Raw genomic sequence first — 24,871 nt, forward strand, 5'->3', positions numbered from 1 at the left:
GTCTGGTTCAGGCAGTGCCCCACCAGCCAGCAGCCATTGTGTGTGGAGTTCAGCTCACTAACTGCTATGTCACCACTGTACTGCCTGCCTGGTCCCACTGGCATGGTACTATATGATCTCTGCTTCTGGCGCTGCTTGTTTTGTACCTACAGCAGCTGCGTTGGGTTGCTTTACTCATAAAACTGGACTCCCAGAGCTCTCGTTTGAATTTGTGGGAATAAGAGCCAGCTCCTCCCCCCTCAGTCCCCCCTCTCCCCATAATGTCTGGCTGTCAGTGCACTCCCCCCAAAATGCCATCTCATGCTCCCCTGTGCTCTCTGTGATTAAACAGCTCCTCCTTGCACCCATGTAGCCAAGACCCCCCCCCCACACACACACACACACGCACACTGCCAGTCTGCATATTAATAATAATGAAATCAGTGGTCTTTTTCCTTGGCGGAAGGGGGGAGTTGGCTGCACCCAACCCTCAGCCTGGACCTGTCCGTAACCCCCCCCATGAAATGTAAGATGATTATTGCCTGGCGTTCATTGGCAGGGGAGAAAGCTGCCGGAGCTACCCTTTCTCCCAGGCTCCCGGTCCCTGAGACAGGGAGACTGGGGAGGGGGGAGAGGGGGTCTGGGGGCCTGGCTGCACGCGTCTTTGCTCCTCCGTCTGTGGGGAACTGCTGGGGGCCTGGGGAGGAGTGAGGGTGACTTCAGGCAGGGTTTCTGGGAGGGGGTAGGGGGGCGGGGCTGGGGGGAGGAGTCCGGGAGCTGCTATTTGTAGATCCTTGTGATGGATGACTGCTGTGTGTATGTGTGTGTGTGTACAGGAGAGAGAGAGAGAGAGAGAGAGGGAGAGTGAGAAACTGCTCCTTTTTTTTTTGCTCTCTCCCTACTCTATGGGCAAGCATATGACTGCTGGAGTGAGCAGGGGATAGACATAGGAAGTCAAAGAGCAGTGAGAGGGTAACATCTCCACTCAGAGAGAGAGAGAGGGAGAGAAAAAAGAGAATCTTTCAAACAGGAGAGGAATTACCTGCTGTCAGTCCTTTGACTTGCTTTCTCCTGAAGAAATTTTCTGCTGCTTTATTGATTTTTTCCTTTATCTGCCTTTTGATTTTTATTCCCTGAGTTGGATTGTGTTAGTTTTTGTTTTATTTTTTTCTGGTTTATTGGCTGGGAGCAGACTGGTGCAGAGAGGAAGAAGGGCTGTGGAACAGGGAGAAGAGGAGCCAGCTCTGGTCTTGGGGGGGGGGCGGGCTGCCAGGAGGTGACCATGCCAGGAGGAGGACGCGGCGGCCGGGCGGGGGCGGCGGTGCTGCCCGTGGCCGGGATGTGGGCGCTGCTGTGGGGTGCTCTCGCGGGGGCCGGCGTCGCTGGCACGTGCCCCACTCTCTGCACCTGCAGCGGCACCACGGTGGACTGCCACGGGCTGGGCATCAAAGCGGTGCCCAGGAACATACCAAGGAGCACAGAGAGACTGTGAGTACACAGGGGTGGGTGGGGGGGGGGGGGTCTGCGTGCATGCTGTCTGTCCGCCTGATGTGCCCATTACATCACTGAGCAGAAACCAGGAGAACAATAGCACTGCCTTCCCCACCAAACAGCCAAGTGCCCGTAGTTCAGGCGCGAGTACACGTAGGTGCGCATGGAGGAGAGGCGGACGCGGATGTCGGACGCGCACATGTACGCATAATTGCAAAAAATACGAGGATGCGGAGGGTCGTGGGTGTCGTCAGGGCAAGTCTTCCGCACACATGCCGGTCGGTCCGTTTCTCGGCACATGCCTCGCATTGGGTCGGGCGCAGCGTAGCGCAGAAGTTTGGTGCAGTTGATCTTGTGCGTGATAACTTATCCCGTCATCATTGTGCAAAATGCATGGAATATTTTTTTATATACATTTTTTATTTAAGAAGTTGCGGTGTTGAAATAATTTTGTGAGACTTTGTTGCATTTATGACAACTAACTTCTTTCGTCAGATTGAAGATTAAAAAACTGTCATTTTAATAAAAATTACGTATTGTGCTCTTTTGTCCGATTTTGCTTACAAGGTGCTATATAAGTTAAATACTGTTTTAGGCATATTTCACTTTTTGCGTGAAATCTGTCAATAGAACAGTAACTGTTTTATTGTTCGAATATGCGTAATTCCAATATTGACTTAATTCTGGGAGTACTGTCGGCGTTTTGCGAAGTTGCAGCGCTCATTTCCTAGACACCGTGTTTCTGGTAGCAAGTACAAATTTGATAAACCATGTAGAATAGTATTTGCATCGGAGAAGTAAAAAATGTTTTGGTTGTCCGAGATGGGCTCGCGGAGTGCAGGTCTTTATCAGCAGGGTCAGCGAGCAAAGTGAGTGTTCGTTGGTTTTGTTCGTAGGACTGTAGGAAAATGAGTTTTGTCGTGTGTTCCAAACACTTCTATAAATTATACATGCGCTAAAGAGTGAATGAAAGCTTGTGTTAGAACGTGCCTCGGTGGAGTAGGAGGAGCATATATAGCGCGCGTGTTCATGAAATTTCTGCGAGAACCTTGATGCATAATATTCTGTACCATTGCTTTTGCTTAATAGTTAGCTATTTATATATCGTTTATTAAAACGATTAGCGTTTTGTTGTTTTTAGCTTTCAAGCTTTCAGATCGTGCAGTACGCAGTATCTGCAGTTAAAATACGTTTAAGATGTAGGTGTGCAAAATAACTTCGGTAGATAAATACCCCAGCATTCAGTCTATCCAACGGCACGGGCATTGGGTGGTAATTGTCTGATTCACACGTTTCTTAATTAGTATTCTCTTGGTGGGTGACGTATAGGCGTGTCCAGAATTGTGACTGGACCGCTGATATAAGTGGGCGTTTTTTGGCTAAATTGACAAATCTGTTCACGCCGCTGACGTGAGGCTGAAAGTATGACATCATAATTTAATTTTCTAGACGTTCGAACACGAAGTTGAGGATTCGAAACGCCAAGATGCATTTTCTTTGTAGCACTACAAAAGCACGCCAAACAGGACACATGTCTGGACACATCTGACTCCTCCTCGTTATATAATTAACGTAGGCAATGGGAAACGCTATTTTGACAGCAGGGGGAATTTAACATGGGGGAAACGCTCCCCCCATCTCAGCATCGTTATAAGGGAGTAATTTATCAAGGTGATTGCACCAGTCAAGTGCTATACATTCAACTCCCTGATGCATTAGCATAGCCCCCTGTGAAAAATGACTGTGTGGAGGGGCTCCTCAAATAATGTTATGTAAGCTGAGGGGTTATTCCCTCTAACCACAATGCAGTTTGACCCTAACTTCAAACAATAAAATCAATCTAATTCTAAAATCAAGACAGTATGACTTATGTTATAGATTATTCGTTGATTTGAAATAAGTTCAACATTTTGTGTGAGTGATAAATTAAAATTTCATCTTTTCAAACTGAAAGCCCAGGTTCCTGGAGTAGTTGGATTGAACATCTCATAGTAATTCATTTGACTATTTCATCCGCACTGACAGGAGCTGTAAAGGCATGGACAGACAGCAGTATGAATCCCATTTGCAGGTGTCAATGAGTGTTCTGATTAGACCTGACCTTTCCCTGAATTTTGTAATGACTGACTGCTCACCAATTCCAAGTGTAACTTTCAATGCACACCTCACCCATCTTGCCAATCTCATCTTTCCTGTCCAACCCTGATGGAAAAGGATGCATATTTTCATAAAGCCTCACATTTGATACATTACTTGCAAAGCTATTCAGCAGCAAAACTGATACTTTAAAAAGTGATTCTTTTCTTTGGCGTGGGAGTGGCCTGCTTCTCAGTCATGTATAGGCCCTTCTAATAGATGTCCTGTTGAGTTGTGCTCTCCCTTTCTCTGCTCATTTGCAATTTATGGTGCTTTTCCTTCTATGGATCACTAATCTCCACTATTCTCAGCCTGACACTTGGGGCACAGAAAGACTCCCAGACTCTAATCCATCATTCTCAGCCACTTACAGCTGCTCAATCCGAGATGCTTTCACTCCAGACCTAATCTGCATTAATTAATCTGATAATAGCTGGCTGCAGCCTTCAGTGTAGCTCCAGATATAAGCAGGTATCAACTGCTATAAGCAGGTATCAAATATAAGCAGGTGTCAAGCATGTACTAGCTGAGGAGTGGAGTGGATACCTAGAATAGACCTTGTCTTTGTCTGGAACTAATGACTTTCCCCATAATTGAGTCCATAAAGAGCATGTTCACCACCCAAAGATGCAAAATGAAAAGGCTAGAATGCCAATGCCTTACTACTTAAACACCTGTCTTGAATGTTTAAAAAACTGAGAGATTTTGTGTGAGAAATCATCTTTTGTATGTATTTTTGCCAATAACAGTAATTTTTAAATATCACATCTTATGGCCCAAGTAAGGCATTTGACCTTGTCAGTGCCATCTGAAGAAGTATGCAGAAGCACTGAAGGCCCTTTTTTCCCTGGCTGTGCTGGATCTGGATCAGTGTTATCATTTGGTGAATGAGGAGTGACAAGGGCAGCTGTCTGTGCTCCTGTTTCCATGGTGCAAGGACTAAATCTGTTCTAGCATTCTCTCACTGTGAAAACATCAGTCAATCGGTCAACCAATCAACCTGTCAATTGATCAATCGATCAATCAAGCAAGCAACCAACAAACTAATCAAGCAATCAATTGACCAATTAATCAATCAGTCAAGCAGTCAACCAACCAATCACTCTCTTCTTGCTCACAAACATCTATTGCCATGCCTGTTACATGTACAGGAATAGCATGCTGATAAGGAAGCATGATATACAGATATGGTGCAGGATATGACAGCAGGATGTGGCTGAAACGTCCCTTTGAGAAACCTCAAATGGCCCCTAAGAGCAACCCAAGGGCATTGGTGGTATCGTAAAAGTGCCCTTACTCTTGTAGAAAGGGAGAAACCTTGAGTCAAACCATGGTCAATGGGAGGCCTGTCTGCTGTGGGCCGGTGGGAGAGAAAGTGGATTTGAAGAGGAAAGGATGATGAGGACTGAGGGGATAGCTGGGTGTGGAGGTGGTTGATAGAGATGGATGATTAGGTCTTTGAGGTATATGGTGGCACAGCAGATGTCTGAGATTGGGATCAGGCGTTTTGGATGGGGAGAAAGGTGGGGGAAGGCCAACTGGTGCCCCAGGCATCGAGGTGTGGTACAGGCTCTCTTTCATTGATTTAGGCAAAGCTCCAGTCACATGGATGCCATCACCTGACTGAAGCTTAGTGGATAAGTTTTGGGGAGGGGGACTGGGGTCCAGAGGGGTGCTCAGATGTCAAGAGGTCAGAGTTAAACCGTGTCTGGTGACACGTCTTAAACAAGGGTTCAGGATCGCCCCAGAGGTCTTTTAGACCGGCACCTTTGTCCATACAAGCCGAGCTAACCTTTCCAAGGGACACAACCATTAGCTGCATTCCCTCAGATGGGACGCGAAGCAGAGTGTGCGAGTGTGCGAGTGTGTGTGTGTGTGTGTGTGTGTGTGTGTGTGTGTGTGTGTGTGTGTGTGTGTGTGTGTGCGCGCAGCAAATGCAGTGCACTGATTCAGAGCTGGAGCAGGGGGTGTGGGCTGGGTGGGAGGGCTCCCGCTCAGCATGAGGGAGGGGGACAGCCACATGCACATGTCTCCGTAGGAGTAAATAAGTAATAGCATGAATTAATAAGTGAAGAGTTTGGAAACCTGGGGAAGGAGCTCCGGCCAGTCTTGTGCTGGGGGACGCCCCTTCAGTCGGGATAACTGACAGCTCCGTGTTTACCTGATCCATAATTTAACCCAGACAAGACGGGACAAATCCCTCAGCAGAAGGGCACACCAGTAGTGGCACGGGAGAGGATGTGAAGGAGGCCCTTTGGCAGCCGGCGGAGGTGCTAATCAGCTAGGAGGGGATTAGTGCACTTCGGGACAGGAGGGCAGAACCCACCCCCAGCCCCCACCCCTCCACTCCCTCGACTTTGCCAAGAGAAACAGGCACCATTTGAGATGAGTGATACAAATTGCTGTGGCTGACTAAAAAAAGCCTCATCATTATCATAGTCTCTCCCTCTTTTTTTTTTGAATGTGCTCTTATTCTTGGAAGGACAATAGCTCAATGACAGTGTTTGTTCTGCAGAGGAGCAGAAGTTATGACACTGCCGAAAGTGATTCGTGGCCATGTGGTCCCCCGGCAGTATCGCTGCAGGTAAAGCTGGGATGCGCAAGGCCTCAGATGGGCAGTCTTGGGGGGACCCCTGACATGCCATGGTGACCACCCCTTAAAAAGGTAGGGGGGGGGGGGGGACGTTAATGCACTCTGAGGACTGAGGTAAACAGCATAGCGGTATGATGGGGCTGAGAGAGAGGAGAGCCCTTACAGTGAGAACTAGGAGTGGGACTGAGCTTCTGGCTGCTGCCTAGTGATGCATGCTGGTCCAGGAGTTGGCCTGCACCCGGAATATTCCGTGCTGCCACAGGAACACTTTGGAGCTTGCACTGCAGTCAGTGGAAGAGGTGGTCATGGTCAGCACCAATGAGCCCCCAGATCAAGAGATGTTCAGCTGAGGTATTTCTCAATAGGCTGGTCGCTCCTTGTTTCTGATAAGTTGACTGGATACTGTAAGGGACACAGGAACAGCACCAGAGGCCATCAGTTTACAGAACAGTAACTGCACTTTAATCCAGTGGCTAAGGTTATACTGTATATATGCACTCCTTTATCTGCATGTATGGTTGGTTTATTTGGTGTTCATTTGGAGTTCAGTGAAGTTAAAAACCTTTGATTATGTGCTGTGCTGGCTACATGAAGCCTCATCAAATTCATATCGGCAAAGATCACTGGGAATCTGCTGTCCCTCCACAATAATTTTTTACAGTAAGTTTGAGCGCTCTGAAGTCCTATAAATGGAGAATCGTTTTATTAGATTGGGATGCTGAATAATGTCTGAAACAAGGCTTCCTGTAAGAGGGATAGATTGCATATAGCTGGATATATACACTGAGGCAATTGTGGGTTAAATACCTTGCCCAAGGGTACAGCAGCATTGCCCCAGAGGGGAATAGAACCAGCAACCTTTCATTTACAAGCCCTGGTCCTTACCACAATGCTACACTACTGCCCACCCCTGCAGAATAGGCTTTATTCTGCTTTTGGTCATCAAATTATGAGTATCTTCTACTGCCCTCCACATATACAGAAACATGAAATCAATATGTATGACTTTTTCTAAAATCACACGGTACTGAAGAACTTAATAAACTACTTTCCCAAAAGATATATGATATCGTCATAACTTTAGGGGTAGAATTTGGGCTTTTGAGAGAAGTTGAATATTTTCCTTAGAGTTTTTTTCATTGTAATAAAAAAACACTGATGAATTAGCCAAAAAAGCTTTCTCAAGCACTTAATGTTTTCTGAGAGGGTATTTCTTCTTGAAATATATAAATAAATGTGTAAATAATTTTGTTCCTCAGAGAGAGAAAAGCGGGCAATGCGTCTGTGAGTCTGCTCTGTGCATGTGTGTGTGTGTGTGTGTGTGTGTGTGTGTGTGTGTGTGTGTCCCTCACAAACACTGGATGTGAATATGTACATTAACAGCCTGCCAACTTTGGCGGCGGGCGCTGATGTTCGATTGGTTGAGGATGAAACGAGCCATTCTCTTCGGCTGAACGTTCACTGGCCGGGGCTCTCCAACTGTCACACCATATGCTCCCAGAGCAGCTGACAGGAGTACACTTTCTGTCTGAGCTACATGTTTTCTGGGCATGCTCACTCCTTCACTGTGGGGTCAGTGTTGAAGGCCAGCTTTGCAGTTGATCTGTGCAGTCATGTTTTGGAGATAAATGTATTGGTTGGACATGATTTGATGAAGTGTGGTAACATTACAGTTTTACTCAGTTGGTGAACATGCCGAAACACTATGTGGCTTGTTAAACAGAAACAAAAATAGATTTAAATGTTAAAATTCAAAAATTCAAACCAAATAAATTCAATCAATTGGATTCAAAAATGTAATCGAAAGTAAATGGTATCAGAGCTGTCACTATATGTATATTTATATGTTCTTATAATTAATATTATGAAAATACTCTGGAAAATAAACCCAGGCATATCTAGCCAATTTCCCAGCCCCCTCACCCTCAAATTAGTCCAGCCCCTGTCCCACATCTGAGCCCCTACCCCGGGCTCTCAGAGAGACCCCACCCATTACCAGCGGAGCAGGCTGTAGATGAGGAGTCTATCTTATTTCACACACCACTGAACCAATGTGTGTCCTCAGACTGTGAAGATTTGGGGGGGGGGGGGGGGGGGGACAGGAGGTGGGGTAGGGGTGGTGGGTGATTGCAGGGTTGGAGTGGGGGGGGGTATGTCTCAGTCAGGCTGGGGTTGAACACCTCATACAGATTCCTGGATCTGTTTGTTTTGCTCCCTGTCTGGGGTTGTAGGTAAAATTGAATTTGCAGCCCCGCTCTCCCCTCTCTCCCACTCCCCGCGCTTGGGGTGTAAAGCGAGACGGTCATGTGCGGGTCAGTGGCGAGAATCGGGCCGTCCCATGGGAGAGGTCAGGGGCGTGAGGGAGGTATAGGAATACCTGTGAGTTCTGTGGTACTTTCCCCTCTGACTCATCCTCCTAGTGCATCATGGGCCAGGGCAGTGTGGGGGGTGGGGGAGAGAGGGGGCCATAGTCATAGTAGGCCTGAGTGTGATGTTCACAGTAATCGTGGGGGGTATACAAGCACTGCTGTGCCTCCATCTGACCACCACCCTCCCGAAACCCTGACCCTTCCTCATTCTCCTCCTTTTTCTATTCCAACATGACTGTGCCCTAGTGCACAAAGCAAGAACTATAAAGACATGGTTTGATGAGTTCACTGTGGAAGAACTTGACTGGCCTGCACAGAGCCCTGACCTCAACCCCATCGAGCACCTTTGGGATGAACTGGAACGGAGATTGCGAGCCAGGCTTTCTCGTCCTACATCAGTGCCTGACCTCATAAATGCTCTACAGAATGAATGGGCACAAATTCCCACAGAAACACTCCAAAATCTTGTGGAAAGCCTTCAAAGACGAGTGGAAGCTGTTATAGTTGCAAAAGGGGGACCAACTCCATATTAAAGTATATGTATTTGAATACAATGTCATTACAGTCCCTGTTGGTGTAATGGTCAGGCGTCCAAATACTTTTGTCCATATAGTGTACATTGTGTATATTGTATATTAATTATATTAATATTCTACATTAAAAATGTCAAAATATTCAACAAACATTATAAAATGTCAGTTACTGTGTCGCTACTGTCTTATTATACTTGCAATTTTATGTACATACATACATGCTGACATGCATAACATGCAAACTTTCTATGATTCTGTAATTGCTGTGACAGCACGGGGCTGTAGGGATTTCTCCTTTGTTCTTGTTTGAAATATGACGCGCTCTCAGATCAGCTCCACAGGCAGAGGAGTGTGTGGATAGCGTGTCGATGGAGTGCGTCGGACACGGCTGGCCTTTGAAGTGCGTCAGCGCGGTCCGTGGGTGTAAATAGAGCAAATAGAGCAGGGGGGCTAATGAGGTCTGGAGATGGAGTTGTCTCTCCAGATGAGCCTGCCCACTGATGTAGCGCCTCTGTGATCACCCCTGACCTTTTAACACGCCGCTGCACCTAATTATCCATGCCCCATCACTCGTGTGTGTGTGTGTGTGTGTGTGTGTGTGTGTGTGTGTGTGTGTGTATATGAGTGTGTATGAGTGTGTGTGTGTTGCCCTGGCTCCGACTCAAGATTTAATCTCTGATTGCCTTCATCCATTTCCTCCTCTCCTCGTTCTTCCACCCTGTCAATCTCTCTTTGCCTCTCGGCCCCCTGACTCTACCTCCTCTCTCTTTTATCTCTCTCTCGCTATCTTAATGGGGTCTCCCTTCACGCTTGACATTTCTGCTAATAGGCGTCCAGGCCGCAGAGGTTATTGATCGAATGGAATCAAAGGAAAGAGAGGCGATGTGCTTCCCCTCTCTCTGTCTTTGCCTGCCCGGTGTATGTCAGGTGTATTGCCCAGGTAGCTTTTCTGTATAGGTGAGCAAGGATAGTCTGATGGTCGTCTTGGCCCACGTAGGCCAGTTTCAGTGGTCCACATTAGTGTCAGAGAGGATCCTGGGATATCACAGAGGCAGCGTCTCCCTTCACCTCCCCCTCCTCATGCAGGATTGTTTGTCCTCCCACTAGGTCTTTGCATGCATTGCTTTGCTTCAGAGATGCTATTACTGTGCTCTGATTGGGCGAATAAACCCCTGGGGTTCAATCATTGTTTGTCCTTCACTTTGACTTACAAATAACAGCAAAAGTAACTTTTTCTCTGTTTTTTTAATGTATTCCGGTGATTGCGGAAGTCTCCCAGCTGTACTGGTGAGGATAAAAGCTGCACTTTCATTTAATTGTGAATCAAAGTGAAGGACAAACAATGATTTAATCCAGGAGTTGGTTTTGTGTATGTTGTCTGCATATGTAAGCAACAATAAAGTGCATCATTTCAAAGCCCGTAAGCTTTCTAAATGCAATTTTGAAAAGGAGTTAAAAAAAACTGCAAGGGAACAAAAAATGAATTTATCATACATGACCTTCAATTGATTTTTTGTCTTTTAAATAGTTTTTTTTTTTTTAAACTTTGTCTCATGGCCGTACTTCTCTGTGGGCAGGGAAAGACGCTTATAGCTGGTACAGACATGCGCTCTGACATGGCGCGCGTCTCTATGTAGGTCACTGCCTCCCTGCTGTCCCACTTCAGTTCTGCCAGGCCTCCTCAGACACTGGGCTCTGCTCTCTCTCAGATCCTTCCTCGCTGGGCCAAGCTGAGAGAGGCTCTGCTCAGCTGTGCCTGAACTATGCTGAGCTATACCAGGCCGAGTGAGGCTCTTCTTTTCTGTGCTGACCTCAGCTGAGCTGTACTGTGCTGATCTTGGCTAAGCTGAGTTGGGTTCATCTAGACTTTTCTGGATAGGGATGGGCTGGGCTGTGCTGGGCTGTGCTGGGCTGTACTGGGCTGTACTGACCTTAGCTGTGCCAAGCTGAGTGAAGCTCTTCTTTGCTGAAGTCGGCTGTGTTGTGATGTGCCAGTCTGTCCTAGGGGGAGGTGGGTTGAGCTGCACTGTACTGTGCAAGGATTAGGCTATGCTAAGATTGAGCTGGGCTTTGTTAGGTTGAAGGAGGCTCTCCTTTGCTGTGCTGTGCTGTGCTGACCCATGCTGAGCTGTGGTATCTGTGGTCCTGCCTTCAGGTGCCCAACACTCTCCTTTCACCTGTGCCCTCAAGCACCATGCATCTCCTGTCTGGGGGGGTTGAACTTCAGGAGCTGCTCTCCACAGACACACATACCCACACAACTACATGGAAGTATGAACACATGCACACATTTACACTAACACATATGTAGCCCGTGAACCATAATCAGAGCAGAGGATTATGGGTATGGCAGTTTAGGTATGGCGGTGGGCCAATCCCGATATCATTGGTTTGTTTATTTTTAGTGGTATCCCAGCATCTGGATCTCAGGAACAGAGATTTGTTTCAATTCACAGTCCTGTGTTGATAGACAGACCTGGATTCCCTTTCAGGTTAATTCCACTTTAATCCGGATAAACGCCCATAGAGAGATCATGTTCCTGCTGGGGTTGCCAGGCAGACAGCCCGGGGAGGTGAAAATCCACCAGAAATAGGCGATTGTGCAAATAAGATCCCACAGCAAGAGATAATGAGACAGAGCAGCTTGCGTCCAACGAGGGAGGGCGCCATGTGACGGTGTGATGTCATCCACTCTCCTGCCCTGGCGTGCAATGCCAGCGGGGCTCACACGGAGGCCGGCAGCCGGCTCGTGCCCCCGGCGTGGTGCCCCGCACACGGAGTCACGCGCGGTTGCTCCAGCCCGAATAATCCTGCTGTCCCCTCTGTCCCCCTGCCAGCCGAGTGTCGCTCCCAGGAAATGTCTCAGGACTCAGGCGGGATCATTACTGGCAGAGGCCCGAATGCAACAGGATAGCGGCAGATCCGAGCCATTCTTAGAAGGGTTTTGGGAGAGTGTGTGTGTGTGTGTATGTGTGTGCCTATATGTGTGTGAGATCTTTATTGCATTATACATCATAATATATTTTATGAATTGCTGCATAATAAAAAACATGCCTCCTTCTGTTTAAGGATTTCCAACAGATGGGAAAAAATATATATAATGAGTTTTGTAAAGGTTATTTAACAGCCTGTTGAGATTTTGTGATTGGGGATGGTATAATACACAAACCTGTCACCTTGAGGGTTGAGGACGGCAGGTGATGCAGTGGTTAGCACACTGGACTCCAGACCTCAGATCCATAGGGTTGTGATCTGGTCCCGAATGGCACACTATTATGAGTATGGTGCCTGTCCTTAGACATTCCAAAAAAAATCCAGCTGTATAAGCGGGTTGCTGGGCTTCATTGATTCTTAGCCTTACCTGTCACTCTGGGTTCCAGGTGAAGTTAGCAGACACAGTCAACAGTCCCAAACAGTGCTCCAGTGACCCTGTGTCCACATCCCTCCCTCAGCATGTGTGTAATAAAGAGCACTTCTGCATGACAGACTGGAGCTCTGATCGCCTCCTCTGACCGTGCAGAGCCCAGGCCACTTGAACCTCAGGCACCAGTTCCAGCTGTAACTGATGCAGTGAACACAGCTCCACTCACAACCACTGAAGTTGCAGTTAACTCATGGCTCGACTATAATTTTATAATAGTTTCATTTTTATTATAATTATGTAATTGCTTTGTGGATGCTGTTTTGGCTTCATGTATGGTCCATTTATACAGCTGTATATTTCTACAGCTGAAAGGCATGTTAGGGACCCTGAGCAAGGGCTTGGATTGACAAGCAACCTTTGATTTGACCCTGTTACCCTCTGGTTATAAGCTCAGTTCCATTTCCTCTGAATTATTCAGTCACACGTGGGCTCATCTGTTACAGTTCACAGGGGCTCTGGCCCTGTCAAATTTAGAAAGAGACCTAATGATGTAGGTCAAAAAAAGGAATGAAAATGAAAAAAGTGATTCCATTTCAATGGGGCAGGTATCACTCTGCTTCCTGAGTCCAGAATGTTCCGTTTAGGCATTCCGTGTACCGAGAGAAGAGAAGGCTTGCTGGGCCAAGAGGGAGACTTAGCAGCTTGACCTCTGACCCCTGTGTGAAATCCAGAGCTGCTGTCTCAGGACTGGATCATGACGGGCAGGCAGCTGATTTATAGTGGGCCTCATGGTCCTGGACTCACGGGTCACCGGGTCCAGTAACGGGATGGGGAGTCACGCCTGGGCCTCGTGGCACCCCCCAGAGCTCAGACACGTGGACTCAGCCATCTCCCAGAGGGCAGTGGGGCAAAGGCCACATTCTCCGTAACAGCATTGCTGGAACACGAGCAGCCACCTCCCTGTCCCTGTCTCCCCTGCTGTGCACCTTACACCACTGCCCGAGGTAGCCTGGGAAGGGTGACATCATCATCATTATGCCCTCTCCGTTGCACTGTCAATCAAGCAGGGTGATGAGGTCACAGAGGGAGGCGGGGCATTGGGACAGTGAAATGGGGTCTCGTTCAGATACACCCACACAACCATTAACAATGGACAACAACAGCAATGACCTGAGGCGGGAGCTTTGATCTCTCTGCGTTCCCTCTGATCTGTTTTGTTGTAGCATTTAGATTCCTCTCTGGAGGCTTCTGCCTTATTGTTGACCTGAAAAGCTTTTTGAAAAGGTCACCAAAAGCCACATAATAAAAAAAAACAAGCAAACACAACCCAAGCCCTTTCATGTATAAAATGTCAAGCGAATGTCAGATTAGCGGTTCAGCTTCCTCAGCGTCCACACTGTTCCAGTGGCTGCTGATGCAGCATGAGATTATGAACGAGGCGGAATTGGTGCTCTATTGGATTGGTGCTCTATTGGATGGGTGTCTGCAGTGAGTCCTGCAGGTTGTGGGGGCGGTTGGGCTTGTGACGAGGGTCAGATATGGGGCTGACAGCTTAACCCACTGTGTTAAACAGCACTGGCAGATCAGACCACACCAGTGAATCCGGCTGCAGTGTCCAGCTCCTGCGGTCAGCGCACCTGTGCAGCAGGGCCATCTGTCTGGGAACGGTCAGTGGGAGTGAGTGTGACTACGAAGGAAGGAACTGTGAGACTGAGATTCCAGCCAGTTGGCCGCTGCTGAATGACGTAATGTAATGTAATGTTTATTTATTTATTTTCAGCAGCAGACCTCAGTCACTCACTATTCTGGGGGAGGAGGTTCGATCCTGATGGGGACCGGAGCGCCAGCGTAGCATAGTGATAAGGAGCAGGGCTTGTAACCAAAAGGTTGCTGGTTCACTTCCTCGCTGGGGCATTGCTGTTGTACCCTTGGGCAAGGTACTTAAGCCAGAACTGACTCACTACATATCTAGCTGTATAAATGGATAACACGTAGTTGCTCTGGATAAGAGCATCTGCTAAAAAGAAAATGCCAATGTTAGAAAGCTTGCTGCATGGATTTATTTCTTGTGGTGGGGGCTGGGGGGTGGGGGGGATCAAGGGGAAATTGAGCTGTGAATCACAGAGCCATGGTGGTGATGCAATCTCTTGTGCCAGTGTCCTGCCCCCCCCCACACCCCTTCCCCGAGAAGCTCTCTGTAGGTGTGAGAGGCAGCCGATGCCATGCGAGCCGTCTGTCCCTGGCGTGATGACACTGCCATAGACTCCCCCACGCAGCGCCATCGCCGCTAGCAGCAGCCCCCATTTAATTAAACACACAGTTTCCTTTGTCTGGCAGCCCCGAAGCGTGAAACGCCGACTGTCGGGCCTCGTCACAGGCACGGATCCACGCGACAAGCTTACAGCGTGCGCACGGGGCATGGGGGGGGGGGGGGGGGGCGATCAGCCACAGGTTGCCCCCTCTCCTTTGCTGTCTTTTTTTCATCCCCATTTTGGAGTCTGAGGTTCCAGAGGAGAAGGAGGACAGGGACAGGGAAGCACCGGCTGTTTTGTGTTAGTGTGTGTTTCCCTCCTTCCTCTGGTGCCTGGGAGGGTGGTACTGTGTTAGAAAGTTCTCCAAGCTGTCAGAGGAGAGCGAGGCCTGCCCTGTTCTGTACCACAAACAACCCCCCCAACCCCTAACAAACCTACATGTTGCACTGATACACATATGCTCTGGTATGACTTCAGTGTCTGTCTATCAAAGACATAGAGAAAAGAAATCTGTATTTTCTTGTCTTTGTTCCTTTGAGGCTGTATTCGAAAAAACATGAACTTCTTACAAATAGACTCTTTTTAGTATACTGTATATATTATATATTATATTGTCAGTTATATATAGGTTATCAGTACACCTCGGAACAGACTATAAAATAATGTACAGTGTCTCCCTAACAAGTCTCAGTACTGCAGGTGTAATTGTAAGCCCGAATTGTTCTTTTTTCTTGTTTTCTATGCATTTTTTGTGGAGATTATTCATAAGGACCACTTGGGGTGGGGTGGGGTGGGGTGGAGTATTTTTCAGAAACGAGAGACTCCCATTGGCCTTATCATTGTAATCTACTGTACAGCTAACCCCTCAATACAGACAAGCTAGGGGAGCATGTGATTCAAGTGAGCCTGCCCTACCCCAACATCACGGCAAGCTGTGTGTGAGTGTGTCTGTGTGTGTGTGTGAGTGTGTGTGTGTAATGTAGCACCCAGTGCTGGTGCTTAGCCACTGGACCTCTGCTCAGACAGGCAGAAGGGAGCGTGGTGAGGTCGTCTGCCTCAAAAACCTGATGTCTCTCTCTCTCTCTCACTCTCTCTCTCTCTCCCTCTCCCTCTCCCTCTCCCACTCCCACAGGGAGCTGAATGGAAACAACCTCACACGCATCACCAAGAACGACTTCTCCGGCCTGAAGCACCTCCGTGTCCTGTGAGTGATTCGAACAAGCGTGTGTTTATGCATCAGAACACACACACAAGCACACTCAGACACACACGCTTGCGTGCCGTGTGTACATATCTACATATCCCACTGTATTATTCAAAGTGGCCTCTCAATCCCAGGGGAGCCATGCTTTTACACAGCAGGGGAGTCATACCAGCAAACGATTACAGGCCCACCACAGCAGGCATTTATCCACTTATCAGTTCCATTGGTTGACTCATTTCGCCGTATGAGTTGGCTCTTATTGGTCATTCAGAATGAGCCCAAGTGGGAGCAATGAAGTAAAGGTCTGTAACATCACTTCACTAGCTTACTTAATGTTACTGATTAATGGCTTTGATTAATGGTTTTGATGATAATTCTGGATTTAGAAATCTGTTGTATTAATTGTCTGGCCTTGTTATTTGATACCCTTTAACCCTTTACTGGAGATTTGGAGTTGTACAGTTGTCCCCCTGACACACACACTCTCCCAGTCCCCACACACGCATACACACACTCTCCCATTCCCCTCCGTCTCTACCCCCAGACACACATGCCTTGATGTGACAGTTTCTGAGTAATTGTCAGCTTGTCACCCGCAAGACAGAAACAGTTCCTTACAAGAGGCAGCAAAGCCAACAGAGGGATAATCTGGCAGTGAAAGCTGGAACACCAGGGAGCCCCAAATCCTCCCACAGCCACCGAGGTTACTGTATGGCGGGGTTGTTAACATGATTAACACAGAGGTATAACACTGACAGGAAGGAAAGAGGGAGGGGTGGGGAGGAGGGGGGGCTCTTCATATTTCTGACTCCTGTGAGTCAGAGGCCTTCAGGCTAACAAGGGGTCCTGACCTTTCACCTCTGACCTCCTTCCCGAGGACCTGGAAGTACAATGCAGGGGGGTTGGGCTGGAACTGCTGTGTTTAGAAAGCGGTTTGTGTTACAGTTCAGCTGCGTCTTGCAAAAAAAAGAGCAGAGAAAATAAATAATCCCTCCGCACTCCCCCCCTCCCACCCCCGGTCTAGACGATTTATGACCTTCTCGATTTTCTTGTTGTCTTTGAGAAAGCAGAACACCGAAACATCACATCGGCCTCCTGATGCGTGGTGCAAGTTCTTTTTCCTGAGCAGTTTATTCCTGGGCTGGCACAAATTGTGCTGACACCGGACCCTTCCAGAAAACATCACAACCGCGTAGAACTGTCAGGGGAAAATGAACTGGATTTTCTGTCTGCTGATTTTCTGTAAAAATCAACATTCCTCTGTGTTTTCCCTCCCCCCATCAATATTCATAAGAACCTGTCATTGTCAGATGCACTTTTATTTATGAATCTGTGATCTGCAGGCCGTGATTCGTGATTTTTTGTTTACCTTTGATGCGGAGGTATTGAAAACAGCTTGAACGTTTCTTGAAGGCCTCGGGAGGACAGGAGAGCTGGGATGGAAGCTGTCTCTCTTTTATCCATAGATGAAGGATGAAGGAGGCTTCCAGTTTCTGCACAGCTTCAAGGCCCGTCTCATGATCATATTATTAAAACACAAATACGGTTTTTTCTTTGTTGTTGTTTTAAATTTGTTTTTGGCAGCCCCATCTGACCAGTGTGCTCATTATGAAGAGTGAGAGTCCTCTTGCAGCACTGTACCACATTAAAGGGACAGCAGTGTGGCATGGTGGTAAAGAGCAGTGCTCATAACCGAAGGCTTGCTGGTTCGATTCCTTGCTGGGGCAGTTGTACCCCTGGGCAAGGTACTTACCCACAATTGCCTCCATAAATATCCAGCTATAGGAAAAGATGAAATGTAAAAATTGTAAGCTGTTTTAGTCACTCTGGGTAAGAGCATTTGCACCACTCTCACATGGTGCTTCCATTGCAATGCCCGTGACAGTGAACCACTCAGAACAGCATCACAGCGGCAGCAGGGTCTGTCAGGTCTGTAGGCCCACCGCTCTTCTGATCAACTGATAGGAGACCGAGATGCATGGGGCTATCATTGAAGGTGCAAACCACTCCCCCCCAGCCCCTCCACCAAAGCTGTCGCCTTGTCACATTCCTCTCTCTTTCTCTCTCTCTGCAGGCAGCTGATGGAAAACCAGATCAGTGTCATAGAGCGAGGAGCCTTCGACGACATGAAGGAGCTGGAGAGACTGTGAGTGCTGTGGCCACATATACGCGCACACACACACACACACAATGCAGTCGCACACACCATCACTAACTCACACATACAAAACACACACACACACACACACACACACACACACACACAGTGCAGTCACACACACCATCACTAACTCACACATACAAAACACACACACACACACACACAGTGCAGTCACACACACCATCACTAACTCACACATACAAAATACACACACACACACACACACACACACACACACTCACAATGCAGTCGCACACACCATCACTAACTCACACATACAAAACACACACACACACACACAGTGTAGTCACACACACCATCACTAACTCACACATACAAAACACACACACACACACACACACACACTCATTCACTCTCACATACACATACACACTGAACCACTCATTCACTCTCACATACACATACACACTGAACCACTCATTCACACATCACATACACATGTGCACTCATTAGCACACACACACACGCACGCACACACACACACACACTCACACACACACACACACACACTCATTCACTCTCACATACACATACACACTGAACCACTCAATCACACATCACATACACATGTGCACTCACTAGCGCACGCACGCACACACACACACACACTCACAAAAAGTAGGGGTGGATAGTAGGGTAGTAGGGGTCTGTTGTTTTTTAGGCAACTACAGCTCAATCCTGCATCCATTTTTCCATTCAAGTATGTTTAGCTTTCAAACCACTTATCAGATAACAAGACGCTGAGGTCTGTCATCTCCCAGCCTCGATGCCTTTACATCGATATCTGTTTAACAATGACACACTGAGAGGGTCTGATCTGAGGCTGCGGTCTGGAGACTGTGTGATCACTGGAAAACCCGACCCCTGGTTTTCTAAATATTTTAACCTGTGTAATGCCTGCTCTTCTCTGTAATTTATTCTGTGTGAGGAGAGGAGTTTGTACAGCTCTCTGCCACTCAATGGGTGCTGCAGAATTCCTGGACATGTTCCCCATGCCTTTATCATTGGGTACATTTAATTTTACCTCCACAAGCGGGTTCTCAGAGTCACTGTTAGCCTGATTTTGGCCTGTTAGCAGTCTGTTCCTAGTGCTGTCCTTAATGCTAAGCAGCAAAGTGAAGCAAACTTTTTTTTTAAAACTTTCCTGCAAAATATTTGTTCAGTATATTTGTTATGTATATATTATACATTATATATTAAATATATATTAAGAAACACATGTCAAGCATTTAAGCATTTAAGTCTTTAGAACAAAATGTCTTTGGATGCATGTTTTCCATTATTTTAATCAGGTGTATCCAAACTTTTGACTGGTACTGTATGTTAGCACGCTGGCTGGAGCAACACCCACAGTCCTGGGCATCACTGTCTTACCTGAGCCTGGGGGTGTAGGGGGGCTGTGAGTAGCACATGGGGAGAAGTGAACCCCCTTACTGATGTGTGTGTGTGTGTGTGTGTGTCTTTCCCTTCCACCCCACTGCAGGCGCCTGAACCGAAACCAGCTGCAGCAGCTCCCCGAAATGCTGTTCCAGAGGAACCCAGCGCTGTCCAGACTGTGAGTACCTGACCACTCCCCCCCCACACCCATTGCTGCCCTGTGCCTGACTCCCTCAGCTTTGCCCTCACCAGCAGCCCCTGGACTGTGACCGGTCTGGAGCGCCGATCCGCACAGCCGAAAGTGACGTGCCTTCGGCGCCATGTTTTGCGAACATGCCCCCTTTTCTTGTGACAGATAAAAGAGTCGGGGTGAACAAGGGGTTGTGGCTCGCTCAATAATTTAGCGGTCTGAGCACTTCTGTTTCCAGGCCTGGTAGCATAGTGTGTGCCAGCCGTGGGGGGCGTCAGGCGCTCTCTTGCATGCTGCCCTATTTTCTGATAAATAGGTTAGGTGGCATGCGTCGGAGGTACCAGTAGGTCATAGGTTCGAGTCGCCGGTATGGGTTCCAGAGGGCAGCTGCAGGTCAGCGTGACTCGTGTAGATTGTGTTTGGCTGGGGTCATCCTCATGTTCTGGAGGACTGGTAATGGTTTCCTGTGATTTAGGAGTGTTGGGTGGGTGTGCATGATTCTCTGAGGACTGAAATCCTGAAACTACATCTGTAAGTGCTGCCTTGCAGAAAGGAAAGTGTGTTTCTCGAGCTACAACCCTTTCCCCCCTTTCGCCAGTCCTAAGCTCTTGACCTTGTGCTGAAATGTTAATATTAATGTGTTTTTGAGGGTTTTGTTCTTCTTGTCATTCTGCATGGGGGCCCCACCCCTCTGTTTCACTAGTGTTTGGGGTGGGGTGGTGGAGGTGGTCTGTGTTTGACCCATACCTTTTCCATATGCCGCGAACACCCATTGGGAGCTCCTTAAACCTTTTTGCCCTTTTTCTTTTCTAATAAATGTAATGTTAAATGTACTCACAGCTTGTATGTCGCTCTGTATAAGGGCATCTGCTGGATGTCAGAAATGTAAATGGAACGTTAAATGCACTCACATCTTATATGTCGCTCTGGGTAAGACTGTCTGCTAGATGTCAAAAATGTAAATGAAACATAAAATGTACTCACCTCCTTTACGTTGCTCTGGATGAGAGCATCTCCTAAGTGAATTTAAATGTAAATGTTCTCCAAAGAAGTTTCCATTGCGGGAAATTGGCAGTCTGGACTGAGTTTGACCCTCCTGCTACTTATCACTTGAGTGCTGAATGTGGCAGAGAGTGAGTGGGAAAATGAATGATAGGTGTATGGACAAGTTATTTCCCAGAGGCCTGTTCTCTGCTCCTGTCTCCACATCCCCATGGACTGTTTTATCAGTAGGCCTCCAACAGCTTGTGTTTGGCTTTAGTGCTGCCCTTTTTAGTTGGTTTTGGGGGGGTCTCTGCCCTATTAATGGCTAGTTTTTTTTATGTGCCAGACCCTCCTTGTCATTGAAGCTCCACCCTCTCTGTTCTCGCATTGGCCCTTTGTTCTGAGGTGTTCTCTGACTTGGGCCATTTTCTCTGAGAGGTCCATGGAGCAGTAGAGAGGCAGTCGTGGGCCGAGGCTGTGCCAAGACCGTGTTTGCAATGGGGACGACTCTGCCCCTTCCCCGGAGCACACCACCTTGATGGAGTGATTTTGTGCTTATGACCTTGAGGGTGTGATGGTGTGTTTACGAGAGGAGAGAGGAGAGAGGAGAGAGGGGAGGGTGGTGGGGGGGCTGATTGAAATAAAGCGTTTGGAGGGAGAGGGACGCCCACGGTGCAGCCATGTGAAGCGGCCGCCATTCCTGCGGCTCAGCGTATTCGCTGTGATTTACGTCCACGCAGTCGCGTGAGGACCCCACCCCCCTCCCCCGCACCGTGTGCCTTCTCAACTGCGGGAGCCGCCATCCACAGGATGACCTGCAGAGAGGGAGCAAAGAGTCAGGCAGGGGAGAGAGGTGACACAAGCTCTTATACAGTTTAAGGGGATATGTACTTTGGCAATGCTATGGTCAACTTTTTATGGATTTAGCATTTTGTCCATTTATTATTTTTAACAAAATTTAAAAGGGTGTTGTGTTAGTGGGCACTTCTTACTGTGTCTCATGGCTTGAACAGGAACCTCAAAGGTGTTGGCCACTAACTCTCAGGGGTGATGTCATCTGTGACACTCTGGTTTTAACCTGTTCTTGTTGGATTTTCACTGATCTGGATTGAAATCAAGTGTGTGTGTATGTATGTGTGTGTGTGTGTGTGTGTGTGTGTGTGTGTGTGTGTGTGTTGTGTGTGTATGTGTGTGTGTGAGCAATCAGGTGCTGCATGAGTGGTGACCCAGGTACAGTAGGGCTGTGGGAAAGAGATCCAGCCTCTGCCTTGACCTTCAGCTGACCTGAGGCTCCTGACAGCTGTCACACAAAGGGAGTTCACTTTGTAACAAGCTCATTGTCAACAGATGGCCACTGAACATAGTCAAGGGATGGGGCAACTCGTGGTGAGTCATGATGGCGGCTTGGTTATTCACTTTCAGATCCAAGTCTTGCAAAAGGATAGCCCATCGATCTTACTTTGCAGGTAGGAATTTTTTGTCAGGGAGAAATAGGAGGTTTACATTTTTGTCATTACTCCATGAGGGTAGTATTATCAGTTTGAGTTCCTGTGTGGGTGTGGGAAGTGTCCTACCGGTGATCAAACATGGCAGCGGGAGATCAAAGTGGATCTCAGGAGCAGAGAGGTGGACGGTGTACTCTGCCGGTTTGGTGGAATGTGCTGGAATGTGTCAGAACGCTTGGGAACAGAGCTATCTGCAGCAGTAACAGTGGGTACTGGGGGTGGGGGGGCAGTAGTGTAGGGGGCTGTTCATCATCGTTAACCACTGGTTAGTACACCCCCCCACCGGCCCCCCGCCACTGCGAAGCAGCCCCTGTAATCACATCTCCTGTCTGTAATCAGAGCGCTCTGCATGTTCACAGCCTGCTCACTGGGGGTGGGGGGGGGTGTGGGAGTGGGGGTGGGAGTGAGGGGAGGAGGGCTCACGGCTGGTCACGCAAGCCAGGGGGAAAGGATAGGTGTCCCCAGGGATGTGACATCTGCTCAGGGCGGGGGAGTGAGGGGTTATTGGGGTGGAGGCCTGTCTTCTAAAGCTATTCAGTGAAACCGCACTGTGAAAAAAAGAACAGGCAGGTGCACCCTGACTTTGGCCTGGGGGCGTCTCTGTAGAACAAGGTCACGGGGTCGAAACTGAGTGAGAGTGAGTATGAGTGAGTATGAGTGAGTATGAGTGAGTATGAGTGAGTGAGTGAGTGTGTGTGTGGAGTCACAGGGATGGTGGAGTAGGTCCGAGGAGATGAAGGGCGGGGTGAAGTTAGGCTCAGTGTTGTCGGGGGGTGTTGGGCGGGCCACCGCTTCCTTGGTGACGGCAGGCGTAAGATCCACAAACAGTAGCAGCAGCAGTAGGGCAAACAGACTGTAATACCTTAATTACACCCTCTCTCTGCACGAGTGCCCATGGCACACCCGCGAAAGGGATGGATTACTTTCCTTAAACTTATTTTCAGCGATGAAAAGGCTGCTTTCATTGTTCATTTTTGCACGTCGGTTCACAGATAGGTTGTCTTCAGGGGTGTATTTTCTTTCAAGATTCATACCTTACGTTTTACAATGAATCTGTGTGCGGATATGACTATGATCTGGTGTTCTGAATGTGTTTATATTATTATAAGACATTTACATTACATTACATTCATTTAGCACATGCTCTTATCCAGAGTGACTTCAAATGCAACAGAACATTAGTGTGCCCATTCAAGTTGAATGAGCAATAGCAATATAAAGTTATTTATAGTGATGTATTTGTATTGATAAAGGAAATATTTCTGATTCTGTTTCTCTGTAGCAGCGTTGATGGCTGTTAAGTTTTTGAGCAATTCATGCAGCCAGACAAACCCTCTAAATCTTTCTTAATCTGCTGCATGGCCTCGCATCAATAACATGGCATTAGAGGAGTCTGATCACACCAATGAATCTGCAGACTCACAAGTACATCTGACAAAACTTTAGTTGATTCCATAATTTATCCTCTTAATCAATATTACAAAGATACTTCGGATTAAGCTTTAATTTCTTGAATTTTATCAGAGGTCCGTTGATTCCAGAAACAACCACCAAGCAAAGCATAGACAGGTCCATATGTTTCCTTCAGGTCACAGTGGGCACTCACACACACACATAAACATACACAGAAACATATGCATGTGCTCATGCACACACACACTCACACACACTTGTACACACATACTTGTACGCTCACACACACGCAAGCATTGTGCATACACACACGCTGACACAAACGCGCATACACACATATGCGCGCACACACACACACACACACAATAAATGGATGCTTTGAGATGAGCGTCTGCAGTTGCAGTTGCTGAACAGGTTAGTGAAGCAGAAAGCCTGTTCATAGCAGCTGATGCAGTGTTTCGATTCCCGCCAAGCACAGAGAGGGTGGGGGTGTGAAAGTGTGTGCTGACAGAAGTGTAATCACCTGGGGCTGCCTGATCAGTGACACTGCTTTACTGAGCTTCAGCCATGCTGTGCCACACACACATGCGCACACACACACACACACACACACACACACACACACACACGCAGGTATTGGCAGGTTCTTTGCAGCAGCGGTTGTGCTGGTAATCCACAGAGAGAAGGAGAGACACTGGACACACACACGCACGCACAATGAAGCATACACACAGTGAAACAAGTACACTCTCACCAAAGCACACGTATACATATTCACTGGAATACCTACACACACACACACACACACACACACACACACACACACACATGCATATGCAATGATATACGTATGTGTGTGTATACAATGAAACATGCACAGAGTGAAACACACACACTCTCATCAAAGCACACTTACATATATTCACTGAAAGACGTACACATGCTCACTCACTAAAACACACACACACACACACACACACACACACACACACACACGACGATGCTCTATAGTATTCACCCCACTCTTCTCTCCTGAGTGACAGGTTAATTAAAGCCAGCCCCCTGGTGTCTGTCAGGCAGCTGCTCAGACGACCCAGGCCCCGTCAGCCTCCCCCCCTGAGAGGTGGGCGGGCAGACACGGAGACAGGAGCCACTGCTGGTGACAGCACTCTTAAGGTTAATCATGTGGACTGGAATTAGCATGAACACATGGGAGTGCCCACCACCCCTCTCTCTCTGTTCTCTCCCTCTCATTCTCTCACTTTTTCTAACTTATTCTCTCTCTGTCTCTTTTCTCTT

General features: G+C 47.8%; 1 protein-coding gene across 1 annotated transcript in view; it reads left to right on the top strand.

The window, feature by feature from the left end:
* The first annotated feature begins 1,198 nt into the window (after positions 1–1,198).
* The window catches only part of slit1b (slit homolog 1b (Drosophila)), a 116,825-nt gene continuing 93,152 nt past the window's right edge, over positions 1,199–24,871 (top strand). The window contains exons 1-4 of the mRNA XM_036547678.1: positions 1,199–1,467; positions 15,850–15,921; positions 17,996–18,067; positions 19,587–19,658. Coding sequence (XP_036403571.1) covers positions 1,262–1,467; positions 15,850–15,921; positions 17,996–18,067; positions 19,587–19,658 — 422 coding nt within the window. The 5' untranslated portion in view covers positions 1,199–1,261. The remainder of the gene's footprint in view (positions 1,468–15,849; positions 15,922–17,995; positions 18,068–19,586; positions 19,659–24,871) is intronic.

This window comes from Megalops cyprinoides, chromosome 1, assembly GCF_013368585.1.
Source record: "Megalops cyprinoides isolate fMegCyp1 chromosome 1, fMegCyp1.pri, whole genome shotgun sequence".
NCBI classification, from domain to species: domain Eukaryota; kingdom Metazoa; phylum Chordata; class Actinopteri; order Elopiformes; family Megalopidae; genus Megalops; species Megalops cyprinoides.